The sequence below is a fragment of the Chlorocebus sabaeus genome, chromosome 14, assembly GCF_047675955.1.
Source record: "Chlorocebus sabaeus isolate Y175 chromosome 14, mChlSab1.0.hap1, whole genome shotgun sequence".
In the NCBI taxonomy this organism is placed as follows: Eukaryota; Metazoa; Chordata; class Mammalia; order Primates; family Cercopithecidae; genus Chlorocebus; species Chlorocebus sabaeus.
This window is the reverse complement of record NC_132917.1, coordinates 95,824,312-95,851,470: the sequence shown is the minus strand read 5'-3', so window position 1 is coordinate 95,851,470 and position 27,159 is coordinate 95,824,312. Positions and strand designations below refer to the sequence as shown.

Below are 27,159 nucleotides of genomic sequence, written 5' to 3'. Positions count from 1 at the left end.
AAACCACGTTTTCATTTTGTCGATCCTCGTATAGTTCTTTTAGTCTCAACTTCATTTACTTCTGCTCTGTTTTTATTATTTCTTCAGCTAGCTTTGGATTTAATTTGTTCTTTTTTTTTTAGTTCCTGTAGGTGTGACATTAGGTTGTTAATTTGAGATTTTTCTTTTTTATATAGACATTTAGCACTATAAACTTTCTTCCTTTTTTTTTTTTTTTGAGACAGAGTCTTGCTCTGTCAGCCAGGCTGGAGTGCAGTGGCACGATCTCAGCTCACTGCATCCTCCCCCTCCTGGGTTCAAGCTATTCTTCTGCCTCAGCCTCCTGAGTAGCTGGGACTACAGGCGCACACTGCCACACCCAGCTAATTTTCATATTTTTAGTAGAGTTGGGGTTTCACCATACTGGCCAGGCTGGTCTCAAACTCCTGACCTCCAGTGATCTGCCCACCTCAGCCTCCCAAAGTGCTGGGATTACAGGCGTGAGCCACCGCGCCTGGCCTAAACTTTCTTCTTCACACTGTTTTTACTGCATCCCAGAGGTTTTAATATGTTATATCTTGATTTTCATTGTTTCAAAGAATTTTTTTTATTTCTGCCTTAATTTTGTTGTTTACCCAAAAGTCATCCGGGAGTAAGTTCTTTAGTTTTCATGTGTTTGCATGTTTTTGAGAGTTCCTCTTTGTATTGATTTCTATTTTTATTCCACTATGGCCCAAGAGGATTCTTGGTATGATTTCAGTTTTGTTTGTTTGTTTGTTTGTTTTTGATTTGTTGAGACTTTACTGAGCATGTGGTCAATCGTAGAGTATGTTTCACATGCAGATGAGAAGCATATATATTCTGTGGTTGTGGGAATGACCCATGCCACTTAAAAAAAGGAAAAAGTTGCTGCAAAAGAAATCTCGATGGAATTTATTTGCAAATGGATTATCTTACCTTACTAAATGGGCATTGCTGACCAGCCTTGTGAGGTGCCATGTTTCAAAGCATTGTGTTTACAGCGCTCTAGGGAGCGCAGAGCTTCCTCAGGAGTCTTCACAGGCTGGGAGGTGGTGTCAGTGGGCCTAACTCCAAGTGCCTGTGACTGGTTCCCATTGCATATGATGGGGGATTTTGGATTTTCAGATTAGGGATGCTCAACCTGTATAATGTGGTGATTACAGTTAATAACAGGTATATTACATACTTGAAAATTGCTAACAGAGTACATTTTAAATGTTACCACCACAACAAAGCAAATATGTGAGGTAATGGATATGTTATTTAGCCTGATTTAGCCCTTCTGCAATGTCTACATACTACATGATATTGAAATATATTGTACATGGTAAAGATATATAATTTTCATTTAATTAAAAAACCAACAAATATCCCAGAAAAATATATCTTTGCTATCAAAAGATACCAAACTGTTTTGTATCTTTTTTCTACAAACGGTTTTCTTGATGTTGGCCACCTTTTCTTTTTTTTACATGGTTAGATACTAGTGCATATACAGTTGCATATTTGCAAGTAGGCTATGTTTATCTGTTTAAAATGCAAGAAAATCCTAGGAAATATTACAAGGACATACTTGAGTTGTTCTGTTTAAATTCTTTGTGTCAATTTGGGTAAAAAATAATAACAAAGAATCAACGAAAACTTTGTACCATACTCCAGGCATTAAAGTTGTTCTGCAAATCTAGAACTTACTTCTGAACATATCCATATTGTTTAGTTGCAATATTAGGTTGTTAATTTGAGATCTTTCTATCTGATGCAGGTACTATTTTTCATTGACAAGTGTTCTTGATTTGAACAACGTAACTTCTTCCCTTTTTGCTATATTAAATTTATTCAATCATTCTATTATGCTTTTTATTATTTAGGAGATTAAAGGAAGGATAATTTCAATGAAATTATAGATGCAATGTTTCTAACAAAGCACCAACCTAATAAATCCTACATGCATATAATCTATTTCCTCAGTTACAAGCTTTTACATGGAAAAATACCCTTTAGGAAATACAATGGGAAGGTTTATTTTTAATAACTGAATAATATACAACTGTAGCAAAGGCTGTGCTGTACTTTAGATGTGTAGTGTTTTCAAGAAACATTAGAGAAGCCAGTGTAGCTGAAGCAGAGGTAGTGAGGGCAGAGACGCAGAAGAATCAGGAAACAAGCTGGGTTGCTCATTGGGAAGAGCTTTGTTGGGCATCATCAAGACTTGGGGATTTTTAGGTAGTAAAACTCCTAGATCTTTTTCTTTCTATTCTGGTTTGTTGACTTTAATTAAGTGAGGAGCTTTTTAATATATTTCCACATAACCTTTGTTTTTAATTATTGCTTAATATTTCATTATGTTTACCATCATTTATTATTTATTAAGGCAATTGAGTTTTATGAAATTGGATAAGAAAATTGATTCATTGGCATTCTTTCCCAGCACAAAAGAGCTTTGAAGTTGTTCTTGGTCAGCCACTTCAGGGATACGTGGCACAGGGACCTAATGAACTAACAGTTCCTTCTGTAACTTCTGAAGTCTACTTAAAAGTCAATTAATGAGCGCTTGTAGCCATATATTTGCTACTGGCCTCTGAATGCTGCCAGATTTACAGCTCTATTAAAAGTTACATAATCACTTTAATGATGGTTTGCATCCCCTTGTTTGACACTGTTAACAGAATCCGTTTCTAAGATAAAAGGCTGGTCTTTCTCATGTGTAACACTAGATAATAGACGATGCGTTACGCTAGTGTGTAACACTAGTGAGCCCTTTTTGGTCAACTTTTAACTTTGTGTTATATAGCATATTTTGAAGAAACCCATTCTAATATTTTGTGGAAAAAAAACAAAGCATTGCATATGATGGGGGATAAAATCTAACCCACCAATTAGTGTAGTAGAAAAAACTAAGACAGCAAATAATTAAATATCTGGAAGATGAACACACTATTTTTATTTATTTTTTTTAAAAAAAGATTAAAGTTCTCTAGCTATTTGACTTAGGGAATTATTTTTAACAAAATTGTGTTTTATTGTTTAAAAGGTAACACATTCCAAGGCCAGGTGTGGTGGCCTATGCCTGCAATCCCAGCACTTTGGGAGGCTTAGGAGGGAGGACTGCTTGATCCCAGGGGTTTGAGACCAGCCTGGGCAACATAGTAAGGCCCATCTCTACAAAAAAATTTAAAAATTGGCCGGACACGGTGGCTCATGCCTGTAATCCCAGCACTTTGGGAGACCAAGGCGGGCAGATCACGAGATCAGGAGATTGAGACCAGCCTGGCTAACATGGTGAAGCCCCATCTCTACTAAAAATACAAAAAGTTAGCCAGGCGCGGTGGCACACACCTGTAGTCCCAGCTACTCAGGAGGCTGAGGCAGGAGAATCACTTGCACCCAGGAGGCGGAGGTTGCAGTGAGCTGAGAATGTGCTACTGCACTCCAGCCTGGGCAACAGAGCGAGACTCCGTCTCAAAAAAAAAAAAATTAGCTTGGCATAATGGTGTGCACTTGCAGTCCCAGCTACTTGGGAGGCTTTGGTGGGAGAATTGCTTAAGCCCTGGAGTTCAAGGTTGTACTGAGCTATTAATATGCCACTGCACACCAGCCTGGGCAAGAGTGAGTCCCTATTTTAAGAAAATAAATAAATAGTAACACATTCACATATCTCGTAATTTCAAAAGTGCAAAAGTGAGAAGTCTGCTTTCAGTTACTGTTTCCCTCCCTGGAGGGAACAACTGCAGATACACACACGTACACACACACACACGCACACACAAATACATACTCATTTTTACTTTTTACTTTTTATCACAGGAATGCTACTAAGTTTTATATATATTATGTGTATAATATATAATATTTGTTATTGTCAGCTTTATGTCTTAAAGATCTTCTTATATAAATGCATAATTTCTCCAATTAAAATTCATTCATTTAAGCAGACCACCATTGATGGATATTTTGGCTGTTTCTAGTCTTTGGCTAATATAAACAGTGCTTCTGTGAATAACTGTATACAAAACTTAAGTGTGTACATGTGGGAGCTTATTTGGTAGTAGTGATTTCGAATTCTCTGTCAGTTAATTGATGTATCTCTATTTCATTAGGATCAGTTTTTAGAGATTCATCTCTTTGTCTTTTGGGGAAAATATTTCCCTGTTTCTTCTTTTTCCTTGACATTCTCTGTTGATGTTCTTGTGCCATAGACAAAATAGTCACCTCTCTTAGTCTTCATGGACTGGACTCATTCTGGAGAAGACTCTCCCCAGTCAGCCCTGACAGAAATTCTGGGATCTTTCAAACCTTCCTGCCAGTCCTATCCACTTTCTTTATTCTTAATAGTCCCTAGGCATCTGGAATATTTCAGGTCCCTTCAGCTTCTGAGACCATGGAGACTGAAGCCATTTCCTCAGGCAGTCCCCATTTAAGGTGAGTAGTTGAACACATGGTACTCCCCTATCCATTCCCAGGTAGAAGCTAAAGAGCTGGGATTTTTGCCTACTTACTCCGTGATGAGCCAGAGGTAGAGGGTGGGGTGCCTGTGGTGACCAATACCCCAAATTGCTGTGAGTGGCCAGAGTTTGTTGGGTTCTGTCAGTGCTCCAAGACACGGTAGACATAGACCAGTTTTCTGGGTAGTTCCTAGAACACTTTGGACATTAGACACATAGGGTACCTCTTTCTCTTCCTGGGGAGAAGCTAGGAGCTGGGGGATCTTGTTCCTGTCATATGGAGCAGTGCCAGAGGATTATGGTAGTATGGTATCTGAATTGACTTACTGGCTTTGATGTGACTGGTTTCACACTTAACTGGGATGCAGGAGCCTCTTAAAGTTTCTGGATTTCACAGAAAGGGAATTTGGCCATGGGGATTGTTGTGGAATCAGTTTGCTTGTTGGAAGAAGGAAGGTCCAAGATGGGTCTTCTGCCATCTTGATGATGTCATCCCTTCTGCCTCCCTTTTAAAAGGGTACTTGTAATTGCAGTTAGACCCAATAAAACGATCCAGGATCATCACCTCCATCTCAGGATCTCTAATTTAATCACATCTGCAAAGCCTTTGTCTTATAAGCTAACATTCACAGGTTTCCATGACGGGGATGTGGACATCTTTTGGGGGAACCATCATTCAGCCTACCACACTAGTCTTTCATTTTTCTCTCCTTATCAGTTTGAGAATTTTCTTGGTACCAGTTTGCATGTGTATCTGCTGCATTTAGGGTATTCCATGTACAGGTACAAGCATTTGACTACTTCATTATGTCTTACAGTGCAGTTATCCTAAAGTATGGACACATTGAAATGATTAAAATAGGCCAGGCGTGGTGGCTCACGCCTGTAATCCCAGCACTTTGGGAGGCCGAGGCAGGTGGTTCATGAGGTCAGGAGTTTGAGACCAGCCTGGCCAAGATGGTAAAACCCTGTCTCCACTAAAAATACAAAAATTAGCTGGATGTGGTGATGGGCGCCTGTAATCCCAGTTACTCGGGAGACTGAGGCAGGAGAATTGCTTGAACCTGGGAGGCAGAGGTTGTAGTGAGCCGAGATTGCGCCACTGCACTCCAGCCTGGGCGACAGAGTAAGACTGTCTGAAAAAAAAAAAAAAAAAAGAAATGATGAAAATATTACCTTATTATAAATTCCCTTTTCCTCCCCTGTATTATAAATAGTGCATTATATTGATTAAAAAGATACATGTAAATAGATTATATTGTTATATTGTTTATGGTTATTTTTAGGATAATTAAAGAGGAATTATATTTATTATGAAAAGATTCTACTGAGTCACTGGGTTGAGAACTGTTCCACTAGCTCAGCTATGTTTTTATATATATGTATAATTTATATAAATAGATAGGAAACCTAGGGCTCTGAGAAATTAAGTGACTTATTTAATTTTACAGGGCTAGGGCCAGGGCAGTGATGAGAGGAATAACTAAGTCTTTTAGAAGAAGAAGAGGTAGACATAAGAGAGAAGCTCCCTGCTGGAAGCTAGGACTCTAGAACTGAGAGATTCCAGAGTGGGAATTACTGGCAGCACTGATGTGTCTTAGGAACTGAAAAAGCAAGCAAGAAAGGAAAAAATAAAAGTCTTGAAATTCAGGAATGAGAAGTAGAAGGAACAACGTGGTTCAAAACTGGGAAAATGGCAGACTAGGAAGGTTACTTGGGGAGTTGTTAGTTATGAATATGGATTACCCTGCTCCAAGAGCACCTTTGTCCCTGGACTAGCACCACTCCCCAAGCCTTTGGCAAGTTCCTACTCATCTTTCAAGAAATAGCTCATCTTTAGTGCATTTCACACCATTCCGCCTTCCAAAAAGGAATGAGGGTGGACTTGAAGAAAATACTGAAGAGGAAAATTCATTTGGGTGTTTTTCAAAGACTACCTAAGTCTATTCATACTATTGCTTTTTTTTTTTTCTTTTTAAATTTTTATTGACCCTTATCCAGTTGGAGGGACGGGCAACTGAAGGTTTTTGGTTGGTATTGAATGTTGCTGTGTTATGTTCCAGCTTTTGAGTCATCAACTGGAATGAAAGCCTTACTAACTCAACATCATACATTTTTGTCCCATGTAATAAATAGCATGTTATTATCTGAGAACTGAGGTGAGTTTTCTTTAAAACATAATTTTATTCTGATTACCCTTGCCTTAGAATTCTGAAAAGATTAAAATAGCTGTTATCTGAGGAAGTTGGATTCTGAGCATTTAAACTGGAAGAATGTTCTAGTCAGTTATCGACAGGCTGATGACTAACATATGTGGACATAATCATTACCAAAGAGTGTGCTGACTTGTTGACAGCATGTACTTTTAAAAAATGTACAACCGCTGTAGGAAGTGTTGGCAGATAAATAATTCTCTTGAGAGATTTCAGTATTGACTTTTAAATTAATAAAAATCACGTTTATTTTCTTAAGTTACCCGCAATGGATTTTTGTCAGATATCATATTAGTGTAGTATTGGTGCAGGGAGTCCGTGGTGCCCCTTTTTCTTTATTACTGAAAGTAACTTGTAGCTGAGATTGGTTGTGTCTTCAGGTAATCTTTCTCAAATTGAAGATGTAAATACTTTCTACCAAGTTTATTAACTAAATTTATGTAAAATATTGTGACTCAACCAAAGCTCTGAAAAAGTTGTTTCAAGAAATGACTTAGACCCTTGCAGCAGAGACTGTGTCTTGGCTCCCCCATCATCATTCTCACCTCTTTCTACCTCACCTGCCTCTCTTCTAGAGACTTTAACACCTAAAATCTTTCTCCTCCAGCCTTTCATTGCTGGCAGGGTAGCTACATCTTTGACACACTTGAGGCCAGTAAGATGGAAGTCTGCTGAGAGTTTCTGGGAAACCTTTTGCTTTTCTTCTGAAGAACAACAGATATAATTGGCACTCGTTCCCATACTGTCCTCCTTTTTTGCTTTGTTGTATGGAACCTTTGACCATGACACATAAAAACAAATACTAAGGATATTTTCATGAGAAAACTTGAATAAGAAAAAAAAGCTAAGGATTTTGGGGCAGAAACAAAGAATCTGGGTTTCTGATGACGTTGTCTTGCACCTGAATTGGTTCTATGAAGTGCCTACCTTTTATGAAAGAAAAAAAATGAAACTTTTTTCTATTTGCTTAAGCTATAAGTTAGATTTTCTCTACATTCCCAGCTGAATTAACACAGACTTTATTTCATACTTAGAGTGGGTTTTATTTTACTTTATAAAAATTTTGTTTCCTTAAAGAAAAATTTTGTTCATGCTCAAGCAGAGCAAAATTCAGACATTAGCAAAATGGCTGACTAGGATGTTGCAGGTGCTTGTTTCCCCACAGAAACATCAAATAAATAGCTACAGACTGACTAAAATAACTTTGTAGGAACTATGGAAACCAATCAGAGATCTGTAGCAACCCAGCAAATGCCCAATCAAGAAAAAGCCACATGCAAAATGATAGGAAATTCTGTGATAATTTTACTCACCCTTACCCTACTCTGTCTCTGGCACAGTGCAGCACAGAGAGAAGTAAATGGCCCAGTTCTCCATTCCCTTCCTCAGGAGAGAAGGATTCCAGCAGAACTAGTATGAAGCATTCTTGCCTATCAGTGGGTTACCCAAGAGACTGATTGCAGACTCGCCTCGTTCAGAGCACATACAGGGAATGAGGCATGGTTTCAATCTCAGGCTGATGGCCAAGAAAGGCAGTGATGGGCACTATAGCACATGAAAACTACAGGGAGACCACAGACCTGTGGATGTGTGGGAGGACTGTTAATGCACAGAGGAATACCATACAACATCTAAGGCCTTGAGAAGAAGCTTGGGTGAGATTCTGGGAAATTAAGACATTCACAGGCAGCCAGAGGAAACAAGAAAAAAAGAAAATACAGAAAGCGCACACAGGCCTAGACAGAATGCATGCCCAGGAAAGACCTGAGATGACCTTAAGCACACTCCCTGCGCTGTTCCCAGGGCTCAGGGGCTTGATAAGTAGTGAGGGCCTTTCATGTCAGTCTTCAAAGACTGGGAGGGGTGGTTTTTTCAAATGTCAGATTTTCAGCAAAAAATCATAGAACATACAAAGGAAGGATGAAACCTGGCCCATCCAAAGGAACAAAATAAATCTTCAGAAACTATCCTGTAAAGACACACACATTAATTGGATTTGCTCAGAAAAGACTTTAAAACAACTATCTTAAATATGCTCAATGAGCTAATGAGAAATAATGAAATCAGGAAAATGATACATGAACAAAATTTCTATCAACAAAGAAATAGAAATTATTTAAAAGAACCAAATTCTGGAACAGGAAAATACAGTAGCTGAACTGAAAAATTTACTAGAAGGATTCAACAGCAGACTTGAACAGGCAAAAGAAAGAATCAGTGATCTTCAAGGCAAATTATTTGAAATGATCAAGTCCGAGGAGCAAAATCAAAGAAAAAAGAAAAGTGAACAGAGTCTGAAGGACTTATGCAGTACCAGCAGGCAGACCAATTGATGCACTGCTAGAGTCCAGAAAGAGAAAAAAGAGAAAGGGTGGAGAGATAATTTATGGAAATAATAGCTGGAAACTTACCAAATTTGAGTAAAGACACAGCTCTACAAATCAGAGAAACTCAAGGAATCCACGTTTGATACACCCAGAGTCTGACATCAAGACACATTATCATGAAACTGTCAAAAGTAAAAAAACAGAGAGTATCTGGAAAGCAGCAAAGGTAAATGTGGTATGTACATACGGTAGAATATTATTCAGTCTAAGAAAGAAATGAAATTCTGATACATGCTACAAAATGGATGAACCTGGGAGACATTATGCTAAATGAAACAAGCCAGGCACAAAAGGATATATCTTGTATGATTCCTTTTACATGAGGTGCCTGGAGTAGAGAAATAAGTAGATTGGTGATTGTCAGGTGTTGGGCAAGAGGGAAGTGGGAAAATTGAAGTTATTGTTTAATGTGTGCAGTTTCAAAGGAAGATAGAAAAAGCCCTGGAGATGGATGGTTGCACAGTCATGTGGATTTACTTAATACCACAGAACTGAACACTTAAAAATGGTTAAAATGGTAAGTGTTATGCATATTTAACACCAATTTAAAGAATAAATATAAATTAACTTTGAGAACTCAAAAAATTCAAATGAACCTCTTTATTTGGAAATAGCCATCATTAATGTTAGGTGAATATTATTTTAGACACATTCCTATGGTTGCGTTCACATGAAGAGATGGATGGATAGAAGGAAATACTTTTACAGAAATGGCATGCATTATACATGTTATTTAATGAAATAGTATTCAACAGGAAAAATAAAATGGATTTGAGTCATAAATTTTTTTAAATATAAGTTCCTGGCCAGGCGTGGTGTCTCACGCCTGTAATCCCAGCACTTTGGGAGGCCGAGGTGGGTGGATCTCTTGAGGTCAGGAGTTCAAGCCCAGCTTGGCCAACATGATGAAACCCCAACTCTACTAAAAAAATACAAAAATTAACTGGGCATGGTAGTATGTGCCTGTAATCCCAGTTACTTGGAGTCAAGGCAGGAGAATTCCTTGAACCCAGAGGGAGGAGGCTTCAGTGAGCTGAGATCGTGCCACTGCACTCGCCAGCCTGGGCAACAAAGCAAGACTTTGTCTCCAAAAAAAATAAAAGTTCTTTCTGTTGAAAAAAAAAGCAAGATAAAAAAGTCCCATTTTTTGTATATTGTTTATGTTGGTAAAATATACATAACAAAATTTACCATTTTATCCATTTTTTTTTATTTTTTTATTTTTATTTTTTTGATTTTTTTTTTTTATTATACTTTAAGTTTTAGGGTACATGTGCATAACGTGCAGGTTTGTTACATATGTATACTTGTGCCATGTTGCTGTGCTGCACCCATCAACTTGTCAGCACCCATCAACTCGTCATTTACATCAGGTATAACTCCCGGTGCCATCCCTCCCGCTCCCCGTGATAGGCCCCGGTGTGTGATGTTCCCCTTCCTGAGTCTAAGTGATCTCATTGTTCAGTTCCCACCTATGAGTGAGAACATGCAGTGTTTGGTTTTCTGTTCTTGCGATAGTTTGCTGAGAATGATGGTTTCCAGCTGCATCCATGTCCCTACAAAGGACACCAACTCATCCTTTTTTATGGCTGCATAGTATTCCATGGTGTATATGTGCCACATTTTCTTAATCCAGTCTGTCACTGATGGACATTTGGGTTGATTCCAAGTCTTTGCTATTGTGAATAGTGCCACAATAAACATACGTGTGCATTTGTCTTTATAGCAGCATGATTTATAATCCTTTGGGTATATACCCAGTAATGGGATGGCTGGGTCATATGGTACATCTAGTTCTAGATCCTTGAGGAATCGCCATACTGTTTTCCATAATGGTTGAACTAGTTTACAATCCCACCAACAGTGTAAAAGTGTTCCTATTTCTCCACATCCTCTCCAGCACCTGTTGTTTCCTGACTTTTGAATGATCGCCATTCTAACTGGTGTGAGATGGTATCTCATTGTGGTTTTGATTTGCATTTCTCTGATGGCCAGTGATGAGGAGCATTTTTTCATGTGTCTGTTGGCTGTATGAATGTCTTCTTTTGAGAAATGTCTGTTTATATCCTTTGCCCACTTTTTGATGGGGTTGTTTGTTTTTTTCTTGTAAATTTGTTTGAGTTCTTTGTAGGTTCTGGATATTAGCCCTTTGTCAGATGAGTAGATTGCAAAAATTTTCTCCCATTCTGTAGGTTGCCTGTTCACTCTGATGGTAGTTTCTTTTGCTGTGCAGAAGCTCTTTAGTTTAATGAGATCCCATTTGTCAATTTTGGCTTTTGTTGCCATTGCTTTTGGTGTTTTAGGCATGAATTGCTTGCCCATGCCTACTTGTATGCCTTATTTAAATATTGTGTTCTACACAGAATTGATTGACTTCCAGCCTGAAATATGAGGACATTAGCAGTATTGCACTTTTCATCTTCCCCACCTCAACTTTCTGATTTTTAAGTGATACTGCTATTTTTATAGTCATAGTTTATATTTTTACCTTTTGTTTTGTGACTACAATTTCCACATTTGCTACATAACTAGCTTTATTTTATCTAGTTTTACAGTTAATTATATTCAGTGCTCAAGACTAGTCCTTTTACTGTGGCTTCTCCATGTCTATGTTCTTAATTTTGAATGATCTTTTAAATCCCGTCTCTCACACATACTTTGCCCTATTTCCCTCCACCAATTTAAAGAGGTACTTCATATTTGAGAATGCCTGAGGCTTTTATACTTAACCAGATCTTGGCTGAGTGGTTTTTAATCTCTTTTGCTTTTGTTCAGAACTTGGTAAATAAACATTGCTCTGTTGTCTTCAGGCATTCATTGTTGCCTGGGAGAATTCAGAGAAGAGTGTGATCATTTCCTCTTCCTCCATCCTCCTCTTCCTCCCCCCACCATAGCATTCTGCCATTGGCCCCCAAAATTTATGTCCTTCTCATATGCAGAATACATTCATTCCATAACTAAGAAGTCCAAAGTCCAGAGTTTAACCTAATATCATTTAAATCAGATGTGGATGAGGCCAGTTGTTCTCAAGCTGTGAGCCTGTGAAATGAAACAGGTTATGTGCATTCAGAACACAGTGGTGGGACAGGCATAGCACAGACATTTCCATTCCAAAAGGGAAAAATAGGAAGAAAGAAATGATAGATAAATCCCAAGCAAGTCTAAAACCAACAAGGTAAACAGCATTAAATCTTAAGGCTCAAGAATAATCTTTGATTCCATGTCCTGCCTCTGGACACATTGGGGTAGGACTTAGGTTGCTATAAAGGAATACCTGAGACTGGGTAATTTATAAAGAAAAGAGGTTTTATTTTGTCTCATGGTACTGCAGGCTGTACAGGAAGCATGGTGCTGCCATCTGCTTCTGGTGAGGGTCTCAGGAAGCTCAAAATCATAGTAGAAGTCAGCAAGGAGCCAGCAAGTTATATGGAAGAGCAGGAGCAGGAGAGAGGAGGGAGGTGCCACATCCTCTTTAATAAGCAGATTGCATGTGAACTCACTCATCACCAAGGGCATGATGCTGAGCTATTCATTGAGGAATCCACCCCAGTGATCCAAACACCTCCCACCAGGCCCCACCTCCAACACTGGGAATTACATTTCAATGTGAGATTTGGAGGGCACAACTATCCAGACCATATCCAGCCTCAAGTTTGGGCGACTCTGCCCCTGTTTTTTTGCATGGCACAGACCATGCTGCAGCTCTCACAGATTGGAGTCTTGTGTCCCTCCTAGGCTGGAGTGGCACACTGGTAGGCCCTACTCTTCCAGGGTTTCAGAGACAGCCCCCATCCCATGGCATGTCTGAGCATTGCCCTAGTGGAGGCTCCCTGTGGTGGCTCTGCCCTCACACCTCTACTTCGTATCACTCTACTGGGGGCTTTCCGCAGTGGCCCTGCCCCGTGACAGCTCTCAGCCTGGGCCCTCACGCTTTTTTGGCATCCTTTGAATATAGGTGGAGGCAGCCACACCATCACAGCTCATGCACTTGCACACCCGTGGAGATGGCACCGTGCAAACACCATGCCAAGGTTTATCACCTGTGCCTTCTAGAAGGGTGATCTGAGCTGCACCTAAGCCTACTTGAACAACAGCTGAGGTTACCAAGGAGCACTGCACCAGAATTTAGGGAGAAGAGCCTCGAAATTGTTCTGTCACAGGCCCCAGCGTTCTGGGCCTGTGATGGCTAGGGCAACTCTGGACATCTCTGAAATACCTTACTGGCCCTTCTCCCATTGTCTCGATGAATAACACCTGGCTTCCTTCCATCCACACGAATCTCCTTAACAGATTCTTGCACCGCACCTTTGGTTTCTTTCCTTAACATGCTGTATTATTCTTTACAACATGGCTAGGCTGAGAATTTTCCAAATCTTTAAATTCTGCTTCCCTTGTGATTAGAGATTTCATCTTTTGTTTCTGTCTTCTCACATTTTCCTGTAAGTCAAGCCACAAAGCACCCTCAGGACTTTGCTTGGATATTTTTTCCACTAAATGTCCTGTTTCATCACTGTCAGATTTCTTCCACACAGCGCTAGGACACAAGCACAATCCCACCAGGTTCTTTGCCACTTTATTACAAGATCACCTTTTCTTCTGTTTCCAGTAACATGTTTCTTGTTTTTTTCTGAGACCTCATTAGAGTGGCCTTTACCATCCAACATTTTGATTGTGACCACTAAGGTAATCTCTAAGAAGATTGAAGCCTTCTCAACAGTTCTCCTTTTCTTTTGAGCCCTCACCACTCTTAATGCTCCTTCCACAGCAGTGTAGGTTTTTTCTAGCATGCACATCCATACTCTTCCAGCCTCTACCCATTACCCAGTTCCAAAGTTACTTCTACATTTTTAGGTATTTATTACGGCAGCTTCCTGCTGCTGGTGCCAACTTCTGTCTTAGTATGTTCAGGCTCCTATAACAAAATTCTCAGACTGGATAATTTATAAACAAATTTATTGTTCACATTTCTAGAGGCTGGGAAGTCTAAAACCAAGGCACCAGCAGATTCAAAGTCTGATAAGGGCCTGTTTCTCATAGATGGTACCTTCTAGCTATAGCATCACAGAAGGGACAAACAGGCTTCCTCAAACCTCTCATAATGGTACTAATCTTATTCATGAGGTTGGAGCCTTCATGACCTAACTGCCTCCCAAAGGCCCCTTCTCCGAAAACCATCACCTTGGGAGTTTTAACACAGGAAGTTTGAGGGGGACATTTCAGATTAGAGCGAGCACTAAACTCATTCATGAGAGTTCTACTCTTATGCTGTAATTACCTGCCATAGGCCCCTTCCCCCCATAACTATCACAGTGGGGTTAGGCTTTCAACATAGGAATTTAGAGGGGGACACAGACATTCAGTCCATAACACCAAGTGTATTCAGGTCGAAATTCTAAACTTGAAAGGATGTAATCCATTTGAACATTATAATATTGAAAAAATGTTAAAACCACAATGTTTCTATTTTATAGTTAGCCTGTCTCATCTACAGAATCCCAGAACTTTTTCTCTCCTGTATTTTACATCTGCTTCACAGCTTTAAAAAAGAAATTGGAAACCAAACCAGTGAACCTCTTTTACTTCCTTTTTTTTTTTTTCTTTTGAGATGGAGTCTCGCTCTGTCTCCCAGGCTGGAGTGCAGTGGCGCCATCTGGGCTCACTGCAAGCTCCGCCTCCTGGGTTCACGCCATTCTCCTGCCTCAGCCTGCCGAGTAGCTGGGACTACAGGTGTCTGCCACCACGCCTGGCTAATTTTTTGTATTTTTAGAAGAGACGGGGTTTCACAGTATTAGCCAGGATGGTCTCGATCTCCTGACCCCGTGATCTGCCCACCTCGGCCTCCCAAAGTGCTGGAATTACAAGTGTGAGCCACCGCACCCGGCCAGACCTCTTTTACTTCTATAAGACCTGTACAGGCTTCACTTTTGAAATAATTCTGATACATTAAAGTGTTTGGGGGATGTTGGTTTTTTTTTTCCATTGCAGAGGTCATATAGGGAAGTTTACTTTTATTTGGCTTGGGATTCTATTTGGGGCTTCATGTAATAACCCTTAAATGTGTGCCAAAGACTTGATTTAGATAAAAGTATAGTAAAATAAAGTAAGATGTATTCTCTTTCATGCTTTTGCAGTATGCAGAAAAATGATTATAATTTTCTTGTGTGCTTTCTGGGCTTTTTGATTGAAAACATTGATACTGTAGATTGTACGTATGTTAAGAACCCCTCAGATACCTTTCTGGTAATGATTTACGTTGTTCTTTTTTTGAGATGGGAGTTTTGCTCATGTTGCCCGGGCTGGAGTGTAGTGGCACGATCTCGGCTCACTGCAACCTCTGCCTTGCAGGTTCAAGCAGTTCTCCTGCCTCAGCCTCCCGAGTAGCTGGGATTATAGGCACCCGCCACCAGGCCCGGCTGATTTTTTGTGTTTTTAGTAGAGATGGGGTTTTGCCATTTTGGGCAGGCTGGTCTCAAACTCCTGCCCTCAGGTGATCCACCTGCTCCGGCCTCCCAGAGTGCTGGGATAACAGGTATGAGCCACCATGCCCAGCCGATTTAGGTGGTTCTTTACGCACTCGTTTGAATTCTGTTAGCTATACAACAGTTAACTTTCTTGTTTACAGTTCATATGAATCCTGTCTCAGGACCTGAACTAAAACTGTGTACGGTTTGTTAATGAGGCTCCTTGAAATTTCAGTTGATTTATTTTTAGCTCTATTTGTAGATGGTGCTGTATCTGTAACCTAAGTTTTTAGTCTTTAGGAAGATTCTGTGTAACACTCTCTCACATGGACTCACGCTCTCTCTGTCAGGCTCTCTCTCTCTCTCTCTCACACACACACACACACACAGAGACACGCACACACATACCTCGGTAAACTATGTTTAGACCATGCTTTTGTTGGACTATTATTGTGAAGTAATGAGTTTGGTTACCCTACTTTTACCACATAGTTGCATGCAAAGGGCACATAACCATTGTCTCCAGTGCTCCATTCCTAGCATATACCACTTAGTCTGTTTTATCCTACTGTAGCAGAATGCCTGAGACTGGGTAAGTTACAATGAACAGAAGTTTAATGGCTTATATTCTAGAGGCTGGGAAATCCAGTATCAAGGTGCCGGCATCTTGGAGGGCTTCTTGTTGCGTCATCATCTGGTAGAAGACAAGAGGGCAAGAGAGAGCAAGAGGGGGCTGCACTCACACATGAGGGTGGAGCCTCATGGCTTTATCACCTCTTCTTAAAGGTCCCCCGTCTTAATACGATTACAATGGCAATTAAATTTAGCATAAGTTTTAGGGGGGACAAGTCTTCAGACTATAGCATTCTGCCTGCAGGCCCCCACATCTCATGTCCTTCTCATAAACAAAATAATTCATTTCATCTAAGTAGCCCCACAAGTCGTAACTTGTAACAGCTTCCAACGTAAAAGACCAGAGTCTCATATAAATTAAATGTGAGACTAGTCTTTTTTTTAAATGAATCTTTTCCCTTTTTGCTTTTATGCTCCAAAGGTTCTTCCTTATCCAGTGACTATGTAAATTGTCATTAATATTCAAGTGAAATTCACAAATTTGGGGGCTCTTTTTTTTTTTTTTTAATTTACTACTGAAGCAGAATTTCTTGTTGCTAATTACCGTATTTAAACTGAACTTATTATGAACTTACTGAAGAAATGGCTTTCCTCCTTTCTTTCAAACATGGGATTTCCTCTAGATTTTGCCTATTAGGAATTTAATATTAGGGTAAATAATCTTATCTTTTGTTTGCATTGTTGAATAAGAGCCAGTAGATGTTTTAATTTTTTAGATGATGATATTTTCACTCAAAAATTTAAGTATGAAAAGAATGAAAATCTAAATGAATATTTATAAATGCCTCACATAGTTCTGATTTTAATTTGTTTTTAATTTCCTTTTTAGCTGCTCCCTAATGGTAAAGCACTGTTGATTTGTTTTGCAGAATCCTTGCAGCCTTTCCTGGAAGCCTGTAGCAACTCTTCATTTTTTCGTACTTGCTCTGTGCTGCTTCGAGCCCCTAAGCTTGATCTTCAAATACTAGAAAAACTCAGTATTATTTTACAGAAACTTTCCAAAATCAAGTAAGAATTTCTTATTGCTAACATTTTTTATTGAAAAATACCTTACTGTGATCATTTAGACCAGGGGTGTTTAATCTTTTGGCTTCCCTGGGCCACACTGGGTGAAGAAGAATTGCCTTGGGCCACACATGAATACACTAACACTAATGATAGCTGATGTGCTAAAAACAAAACAAAACCTCATAGTATTTTCAGAAAGTTTACAAATTTGTGTTGGGTGGCATTCAAAGCCGTCCTGGGCCACATGCAGCCCGTGGGCTGCAGGTTGGACATGCTTGATTTAGACCTTTCTGAATCCCATGCTACTTAAGCTTTCATTATTAAATAAAAATATCCATTATACAGATGTAGAAAATTAAGATTCATGAATACTAATGCTGATCTAGACTAGAATTAGAGTTCTGATCTCAGAACATCTAGTTGTTTCTATAGCTCATTTCAGGTAAGTGAAGTTTAAATAAATCATATAAAAGTAAGAGCAGTTTTTAGCAACCAAGTAATAATATCAGAATAAATTCTTGCATACTGGTATTCTCTAATACCACAGGTGAAAATGAAAAAATAATAAACGTATATTTTGCAAATTCTTATTGATGCGCTAAAGTGAATTTAGGGGATGAGAATGAAGCAAGCAGAAGAGATTTTAAATTACTTTTGTAATGGGGTTTATTTTAGTAAACTCTTATGGACTGCCTACTGCCACTAATTTGGATTTTTTTATGAGAATCAAGGGCTTTCTGTATCCTCATCTTTCTCCTGACTCAGAAATTTGTATAACAGTTACTAAACTACAAATAAGGATATTGATTTTAAGTTGTATTTTCCGTGGTTCTTGGTATACTCTAGTGTTTCCTTTGAGGCAAATCTGGACACCTTCTTTCTCAACTCATTTGTATAATAGTAACATTTTTATTTTGATTTAGGTTCAACTCTTCTCCCCCTGGCCACATCCCCTCATCCATGATTCCCATGGTAGAGAATTTAGATTTTACCAGGCTTCCATATACTTGAGTAGTAAATGCAATGCATCTTGAAATTATTTGTAGATAGGAATTAAGAGATCCATATGTTCTATTTGGTATCATGCCTAGTGGCGGATTGTAATAAATTATTGTCAAATTATAACCTTATTTTCCAACTGACCAAATTACTAGTTTTGGTCTGATATCTGCTGAATATATCAATTTACTGTCTTCCTTTTCTTGCAGACTATACCGTGATTCTCTTGATTTTAGTAAATTTCTAGTAAGGCCTAATGCAGTTACCCTATGGTGCCATGAAGCTGCAATAACATTACTTAGATTTAATTATTTTTTAGTTCTTAATTCATGGGATGTTTTTTAAAAAGTAGTCCCGAAGTGCAAGTATATCCTTGCGCCAAAATGTTTTACTATTCGTGATGTGTTTGCAGCTTGGGTTCATTTTAGACTTAGATAAAAAACTAAAACAAAGCTTGAACAAGACTTGAACAAGAAGACTGGGAATAGCTGATGCTCAAGCAAGTCTTAAAATAAATCTTTAAGACCACAAAAGATGTAAATCCTTTTGTATTAGGATAGTACATAAGGTTATTTGACAAATTCTCTCAAGAGGTAAAAATAGCTAGACAAGGAAATAAGAAACATAAATTCTTAATGATTGAAATGAAATTACTGACAGGTCATTAGAAAGAGGATGGTTGAACAAGTGTTCTGTAGCCAAGTCAAAAGATAGACCAATATTCTGCCACTTTAAAAAGGCCTGCTTACTCTAAATAGCATGATCAAATGTTTACTTTGCTAGCAGTGAAAAAAAAATTCTCACGCTAATAGTGAATAGGGTGCAGTTTTCAGGATTATAAAATGGTTCCAGGCTGGGCACAGTGGTTCACATCTATAGTCTCAGCGCTTTGGGAAGCCAAGGAAGGAGGATTGCTTGAGCCCAGAAGTTCAAGACCAGCCTTAGCAACATAGTGACACCATGTCTCTACAAAAAATAAACAAAATTAGCCAGGTTTGGGGGTGTGTACCTGTAGTTCTAGCTGCTTGGGAGGCTGAGGTGGGAGGATTGCTTGAGCTGGGGAGGTTGAGGCTGCAGTAAGTTGTGTTCATGCCACTGCATTCCACCTGGGTGCCAGAACAAGACCTTGTCTCAAAAGAAGAAAACGTTTCCTTTCTTCCCCAGTGGTTTTCTGCCTCAGGTTTATCTCCTAAAACCTGTTTTGTTTGTTTCAGCATCCTAATATTTTAGTTGCCTATTTTTTCCACTGTTTTTAAAAACAGATGCCGTTTCCTCATGTTTACACATAAATTATCTTTCGTGTCATTGCAGATAAACTCTCTTAAGTATGTGTAATTAAATAATATATTCATTTTTTTAACAGGAGTAATAAGAAGCTCTTTGAACTTTTTACAATTCATCTGATGCTTCAAGAAATACAAAGGACAACAAACCCAGAGCATGCATTTCTCTGTATTAATCTAAATTCAACTCTGTTCAATTTGGGTTTAACAAAATGTAACTCCCTGGTCTCCAGTGCAAGCCATTAGACTGGCTAATTTTTTAATCTAGTATATGTGGTGCTTATTTATAAACATGTAGAAATTACCAAAGTAACTACAATTCTACCAAGGAAAGTTATCAGTAGCATCATTTATCATGAAAAATAAGTACTTTTTTTGAACTTCAAAAATGAAATCTGTAGAAGGTATTGGAACTTTTGGAATGTTTCAGTTCAAGTAAGGTAGTGCTAATGTACAAGATAACATTTCTAGAATGTATGACACTGAAGTTACTTTTTGTAAAAATATATTAGGAAATTTCTTTCTTAATTATGTGATTATTTGGATTAAAATCGGTGCTTATGTGAGAACAAGGTTAAATAATACTGTCTTTCTATTTTCTTAATATATTAGAATCCTTCCTTTTGAAAGCAAAAGTGTGTATCTTTAAACTATCATCTTGATACCGTAACTTTTCTATATACTGTATCCTAGATTAACAAATGATGATTTTTTTTTATTGTGCTCTTTGTAGGATAGAAAAAGTTGTTTTTTATTGTGCTGTTCACAGGTTTAAAAACTTTCGTTTTCAAAATAATTATTACTGGAGCATGTAATACAAGGCAAGACCTTTTTTAAACATTGAAAGGTAAACAAAAATAATAGTCCTGTTACCAGAAATATCTCTTGGTATAGCCAAAAATGAGTAACGTGGCCAGAGGTCTGGGTGAAGTAAAGGTGGTAAAACTTGGGACTTAGGACAGGATACTGAGGAACATTGTGTTAAAAAGTCATAAAATCATATATGATCAGTGTATAATCTCAGTTTCAGGAGTTAGAAGAAATTTTCAAGAAACTACTGGGCCTCTTCAAAAAAATACCAGAAAATGTGCCGATTTTGAAGTAGAAACAGAAAGCCATAATGAAAGAACAGGCCGAGGTGAGAATGCGGGAACCACAGAAACTTAAAAATGCAGAAGCCCAGGCGCGGTGGCTCACGCCTGTAATCCCGGAACTTTGGGAGGGCTGAAGTGGGCAGATCACCAAAGGTCAGGAGTTCAAGACCACCCTGGCCAACATGGTGAAACCCTGTCTTTACTAAAAATACAAAATTAGCCGGGCGGTGGTGGGTGCCTGTGATCCCAGCTACTCGGGAGGCTGAGGCAGGAGAATCACTTGAACCTGGGCGGCAGAGGTTCCAGTGAGCCAAGATTGTGCCATCGCACTCCAGCCTGGGCAACAAAGTGAGATTCTGTCTCAAAAAAATAAAAATAAATAAGTAAAATAAAAATGCAGAAGCCAAAGTGCACATTAGAAACAAAAAATAACATCGATACTTCATAAAATAGGATTAGCATGACAAGAACAAACAAGAAGTTCTCTCGGAACTCAGAGTACATAGAGATTATACTCATGAGAGTGGATGGCAGATTCTAGGACAGAGCCTGGCACTTCTGCAGGGCGGCATTTGGTGTTTCTGAAGAAGAGAACAGAACAAATGGAACGGAAGCAATATTCAGAAATATAGTTGAATAAAGATGCTGGCGGCCAAAGAAAGAGCTGCATGTACAGATTGAAAGGGCTCATCATGTTCCAGAAAAACCTATGAGAAAAGGGTTCTATAATTAGATGCATCCTGGCCAAATGTTAATTTATAAGGATAAAAGCACAAACAAAAGCCAGTTACAAGAAAGGAAAAACCAGGCTAGCCTTATAGAATGCTGGAAGGTAATAGGGAGCTCTAGAGGAGAAGATTTTTAATCCAAGATTTTATCCCTAGTGAAGATGCCTGTCATAAGTGAGGACAATGGAAAGACATCTTCAGACATTCAGGCGTTGAGATATTATACCACTTATGTACTATTCTGGAGAAAGCAATGACTTAAAGATTAATCAACTTAGAGATGAAAGAAAACAGTTATTAAATCAACCTCAAATCAAAATCACTGAACACTGAAACAACTTAAACATTAAATAATTGTTGTAACTGTTTATGAGATGGAGTGAGATGTTAAATTCCTCAAAAGGATAAATAATGGAAAAAGCAACCCCCTCGCTCTTCCTTCCTCCATCATCATGATGTGTACAGTTGACTCCATTTCTCACCCTGTCTTCATAAGTCTTTCAGGGTCAAGTGATTTCAGGCCAAGAAACAAAAGCAAAATTGTCTCATTCCCCATTGTATTCAGATGAAAACTGATGATAAAATCAGGTACAGTTCCAAGAGGAGACACTGGAGAGGAACCACGCTGGGTCTGTAAGCAATTGCAAATGAGATGGCACACATATTTATGCTGTATCAAGGTCGCTGTCATCTTACCATATCAGACTGAAAATGTCACCACTATCTGGACCGTCAGGTATGTTTATTGGGAAAATCGTTTTTCTCTTTGTGTATATGTTATGCACTAGCAGGGTGGTTTAGTAACAAATCTGTGAGACCTTTTATTTGAAATATTTGTTTTTAAATAATGGGAAAAGCAATATGTTAGTAGTGAGTATCTGGGTAAGACTATCTTAGCTTTTGTTAACAAAAACTAAGAATTGATGGGGCCTTGAGATTGAGGTAGAGATGAAAGAGGAGCTGTTAAGTACAGTATTCTACATTATCATCAGAAAGAGTCGAAGTGTTCCATTTCACTGTTAGAAACATGTAAGATAAAGAATCCTTTTGGAAAATATCAAGGAAACTATTAAAATAAAAATAGCATAAATATTCTCAAAACACTGAAAAAGAAAAATGAAATAGATATAGCAAAAAATAGAATAACAGGAACATGAAAAGAACAAAAATAGGATAAATAAAGGAGGTTTTAAAAATTATTTGTTCTTTATGGACATGTGCTAATAAATTTGAAAATCTGAATGAAATAGACTATAGGGAACGATCAAAATTGGCTTAAGAAATCACTAGCAAACCATTGCAGTCATTTATTTATTTATTTAATTTTTTTGTAGAGACAGAGTTTTGCCATGTTGCCCAGTCTGGTCTTGAACTTCTGAACTTGAGCAGTCTGCCTGCCTCAGCCTTCCAGAATGCTGGGATTGCAAGCATGAGCCAGTGCGCCTGGCCTACAGTCTTTTTTAAAATTATCAAAGAATTATTTTTTTAAATGGTTGCAAGTCCAGGTGTTTTACAAGTGGATTGTTTTACAATTTCAACATGAAATATTTAAAGTTATTTAAACTGTCCCAGAATGTAGAAAAATCAAATTCATTTTATGCAGTTAGCATGAACCTAGTATCAAACAGTTGGCAAAATGAGAAAGAATAAGATTTAAAAGTCTTAAAGAATTATGGAGAAATTAATACCAACTGCATATGACAGAAACATTAATCCATGATTAAGTAGGATAACATACATTCCAGAAATACAAGATTAGCTTTCTAATAGAAAAATATATTTTGGCCAGGCTAAGTTTTTAGTGTATTATTATTCTTTAATCCTCATAATAACTTTGTGATGGGTTTTTTGAATTGTTACCATTTTATAGATCAAAAAAGAAATGGGGTTAGGGAGATCTGAGTAACTAAGCCACTATCATTGTTGTGACTAGAGCTCTGTTAGTTGAAGGGGAGTGAGAGGGAATTTGCAATACTAGATTTTTACCCATATTATAGTTGTAACTAGAGGCCTTGAGTTTACCTCCTCTCTTCCAACCTCCAAATTTATTGGAATAACAAAAGAAATTTTTCTAGAGTAAACGATGTGGAGTCCTTGAGTTTACCTCCTCTCTTCCAACCTCCAAATTTATTGGAATAACAAAAGAAATTTTTCTAGAGTAAACAATGTAAAATAGAAAATTTTTATTTTCAGCAGTGTGGTGGACTATATCTATTCTCCAGGTGCAGTGCAACTAAAAATGTTACGAGTACATAGGCATGTGGTTGAGCTGGTGGCAAAGTAAAACAGTTCCTTGGAGACCAGACATAAGAAACAAATCCAAAGCAAAAGAAAAAAATTTAAAAACCAGAAATCAATGAAATAGAAAAAAGGAAGTCAACAAAACCAAAAGCTATTTCTTTGAAAATATCAATAAAATGAATAAGCTTCCAGCCAGGCTAACTTAATAGAAAAAAAAAAAACAAAAAACGAGAGAAGGCACAAATTGCTAATACCAAAAATGAAAGAGGGGACATTACTGCAGATTCCATGTTCATAGATAGAAAGACTCAATATTGTTAAGATGTCTCTTCTTCCCAACTTGATCTGTAAATACAGTGGAAATCCTATTCAAAATCCTAACAAGTTATTTTGTGAGTACCAACTGACTTTCTCCCATGGATTGTGAACTTTCTTAATGGCATCTAGAAGGCTAAACTTTCTAGGTTTTCATAGCTAGAGAGGAGCTAGGGAGGAGACATCAAGGCCTGGCTTCAAAGCTTCAAAGGACAGGCTGACTCTCTTGTTAGAGTTTAATGGAGCTGGTGACTTTAACTTGAAGACAATGCTCATTTACCATTCTGAAAATCCTAGGGCCCTTAAGAATTATGCTAAATCTCCCCTACCTGTACTCTGTAAATGGAAGAACAAAGCCTGGATGACAGCACATCTGTTTACAGCATCATTTCCTGAATACTTTAAGCCTGCTGTTGAGACCTACTGCTCAGATAAAACAGACTTTTCTGAAAACATTACCACTTATTAACAGTGCACCCAGTGACCAAAGAGCTCCAGTGGAGATGTACAAGGTTAATGTTTCCATGCCCAATAACATAACATCCATTCTGCAGCCTGTGAACCAAAATGTAATTTCAACTTTCAAGTCAATTTGCTTCTCTATATATACTTTATAATACATGGGAGAAGGTCAAAATATCAACATTAACAGGAGTTTGGAAAAAGTTGATTCCAATCCTCATGAATGACTTTGAGGGGTTTAAGACTTCAATGGAGGAAGTAACTGCAGATGTGGAGGAAATTGCAAATGAACTAGAATCAGATGTGGAGCCTAAGATGGCATGGTCTTCCAGAAGAAGGCTGTTTCATCTACATTGGAAATCTGTTGTGTAGTGTAGTCACTTCATCAGTGGTCTTACCTCAGTCTTTTGGAGAACTTACTGCAGCTTCTACACTAGCACTTGCTGCTTCATCTTGCACTTTTATGTTATGGAGATGATTTCTTTCCTAAAACCTCATGAACCAACCTCTGCTAGCTTCAACCTTTCCTTCTGCAGCTTCCTCAGCCTTCTTAGAATTGAAGAGAGTTAGGGCCTTGCTTTGGATTAGGCTTTGGCTTAAAGGAATATTGTGGCTGATTTGATCTGTCAATACCGTTAAAACTTTCTCCTTATCAGCAATAAGGCTGCTGTGTTTTCTTATCATTTGTGTATTCTCTGGAGTAGCACTTCTAATTTCCTTTAAGAACTTTTCTTTTGCTTTCACAACTTCGTAGTTTGGCACAAGAGGCCTAGCCTTCAGCTTTTCTTGGCTTTGGACATGCTAAATTACCCAACCATTTCTAGATTTTCATTTAAAGTGAGAGATGTGAGACTCTTTCTTTCACTTGGACACTTAGAGGGCATTTTAAGGTTATTAATTGGCCTAATATCAGTATTGTTATGTCTCAGGAAATGGAGAGTGATCCAAGGAGAGGGAGAGATGGGGGGATCAGGGATCAGCCAGTCAGTGGAGCAGTCAGAACACATACATTTATGAGTTAGGTTTGCTGTCTTACATGGGTGTGGTTCTTGGCATCCTGAAACAATTACAATAGTAACATCAGAGATTATTGGCCAGGCACGATGGCTCACTCTTGTAATCCCAGCACTTTGGGAAGCTGAGGCTAGAGGATTGCTTGAGGCCAGGAGTTTGAGACCAGCCTGGGCAACATAACAAGACCCTGTTTCTACAAAAAGAGTAAAAATAAAAATAAACCAGCCAAGTGTGGTGGCAGGCGCTTGTAGTCCTAGCAACTTGAGAAGCTGAGGCAGGAGGATCACATGAACCGAGGAGTTGGAGGCTGCAGTGAGCTATGATCACACCACTGCACTCCAGTCTGGGCAATGGAGTGAGACCCCGTCTCTATAAATAAATAAATAAATAAATAAATAAATAATAAATATAACTGATCACAGATCACCATGACAGATGTAATAATAATAACAGAAAAGTTTGAAAAATTCAAATTACATTTTTCACAAGATGCAGGGTTGCCACAAATCTTCAATTTATAAAAGACGCAGTATCCGTGAACCACAATAAAGGCGAAGTGCAACCAAAAAAAGTATGCCTGTATGCAAATGCAGAGCTCACACCCTTCTGATGAACAGACAGAAGTGTCAGATCCTTTTCTATGCTAGCAAAGGATTTTAAGAGTTTGGAATTCTCTAAAAAGTGTAAACCTCTTAGGAGGGCGTTATTGGGCAAAGCAGTGCTTTATCTCATTCTCTTGTTTGCCTGTTCAAACTTCCCACCCATTGTAGACCCACTTGCTGTGTTATTGTAGGTTAAGCCCCTGAGGCCTTTTTCTCTCACCTCTTCTGTTCACCTCCCATCCCCTTTCCATGGCATCCTCCATGCCCTTCTGGTATGCACATGTCTCTTCATTTTCTTCTCAGGCCTCCTCTTTCTCTCTCTCTTGCCATCTCTCTAAGTTATTGAAATTCTTGAAATCCTAAGCTGGCCTGGCACTGAGAAGTAAGCACCTAAGAGCGTCAGTCTTCCCTAGATAGATGGAACTGTGCGCAGATCTGGGACTGCTGAAAGGGTGTGAGGTAGGGGTTTAAGGATGGCGCAAGTAGGGTGGGGTTAAAAAAGACCTTGTCATCTTTAAATAATAGCATCAAGATTAAACTTGGTACTGAATTCAGCAGTGTTCATTTCTTATTTTCCACTGTATTTCGTTTCAACCCATCCTCTATATTTTATGAGCGAAAGCCTTTAAGGTGTGATACAGCTTTCAAATTCTTGAAATTTGTCCAAGAAATACTTTGTATCATGAGGTCTGCAGTTATTTATACAAATCCCTGAAAATATTTCATGGCAAATCTGTAGCTCCCAGTTGAGATGAGACCAAACTGGAAAAATCTCTGTGGCTGTGATTATTGTCAGTTCTGTAAGATGAAGATGGGACCAGTGACAAGAATGTGCACTGTTTACTGAGCAGTCACCTGCACAGGGCCATGTGCTTTTCAGACATTGCCTCTTTCAGTTTTGAGCAGAATGCCAGTTGTGCCATCCCTGACATATAGATGAGATGAAGATCCAGACATAACCAGCAAGGGCAGGGCTGGGATACGATCCATGTGTGCTTGATTCCCAGGGCTCATGTGTGCAGTTTTCTCTCCAGGATGGTTTGCCTTAGTGAGGAGAGGATTCAGGATGTTCAGTTTCAACCGCACTGGCTGGGCTGGAATCTTTGTTGACCCTTCCATTCTACATTCCTCCCTGGCCGGGGAGGCTCACTCGAGTGGGCTTCTTGCTGGGCTTGGCCAGTGAGTGTTGCCATCAGGAGATGACAGGGCATCTGCTTCTCCAGGGCATCCCTGAGGGCACAGTGCTCTGTGACTCCAGGGTCTGCCCCTCATGGTTT

General features: G+C 38.7%; 1 protein-coding gene across 7 annotated transcripts in view; it reads left to right on the top strand.

Annotated features, from left to right (window-relative positions):
* Positions 1 to 25,683, top strand: part of CCDC138 (coiled-coil domain containing 138) — a 103,734-nt gene extending 78,051 nt beyond the window's left edge. For 5 of the 7 annotated variants that reach the window (XM_037994246.2, XM_008008335.3, XM_008008334.3 and 2 more), the window contains 2 exons: positions 17,006 to 17,144; positions 19,507 to 25,683. In XM_037994246.2, the coding sequence (XP_037850174.2) occupies positions 17,006 to 17,144; positions 19,507 to 19,672 (305 nt within the window). In that variant the 3' untranslated portion in view covers positions 19,673 to 25,683. Of the gene's footprint in view, positions 1 to 4,332; positions 9,560 to 17,005; positions 17,145 to 19,506 lie in introns of those variants that run through there. The other 2 variants (XR_012095405.1, XR_012095406.1) reach the window with 2 other exon arrangements.
* Positions 25,684 to 27,159: the final 1,476 nt, after the last annotated feature.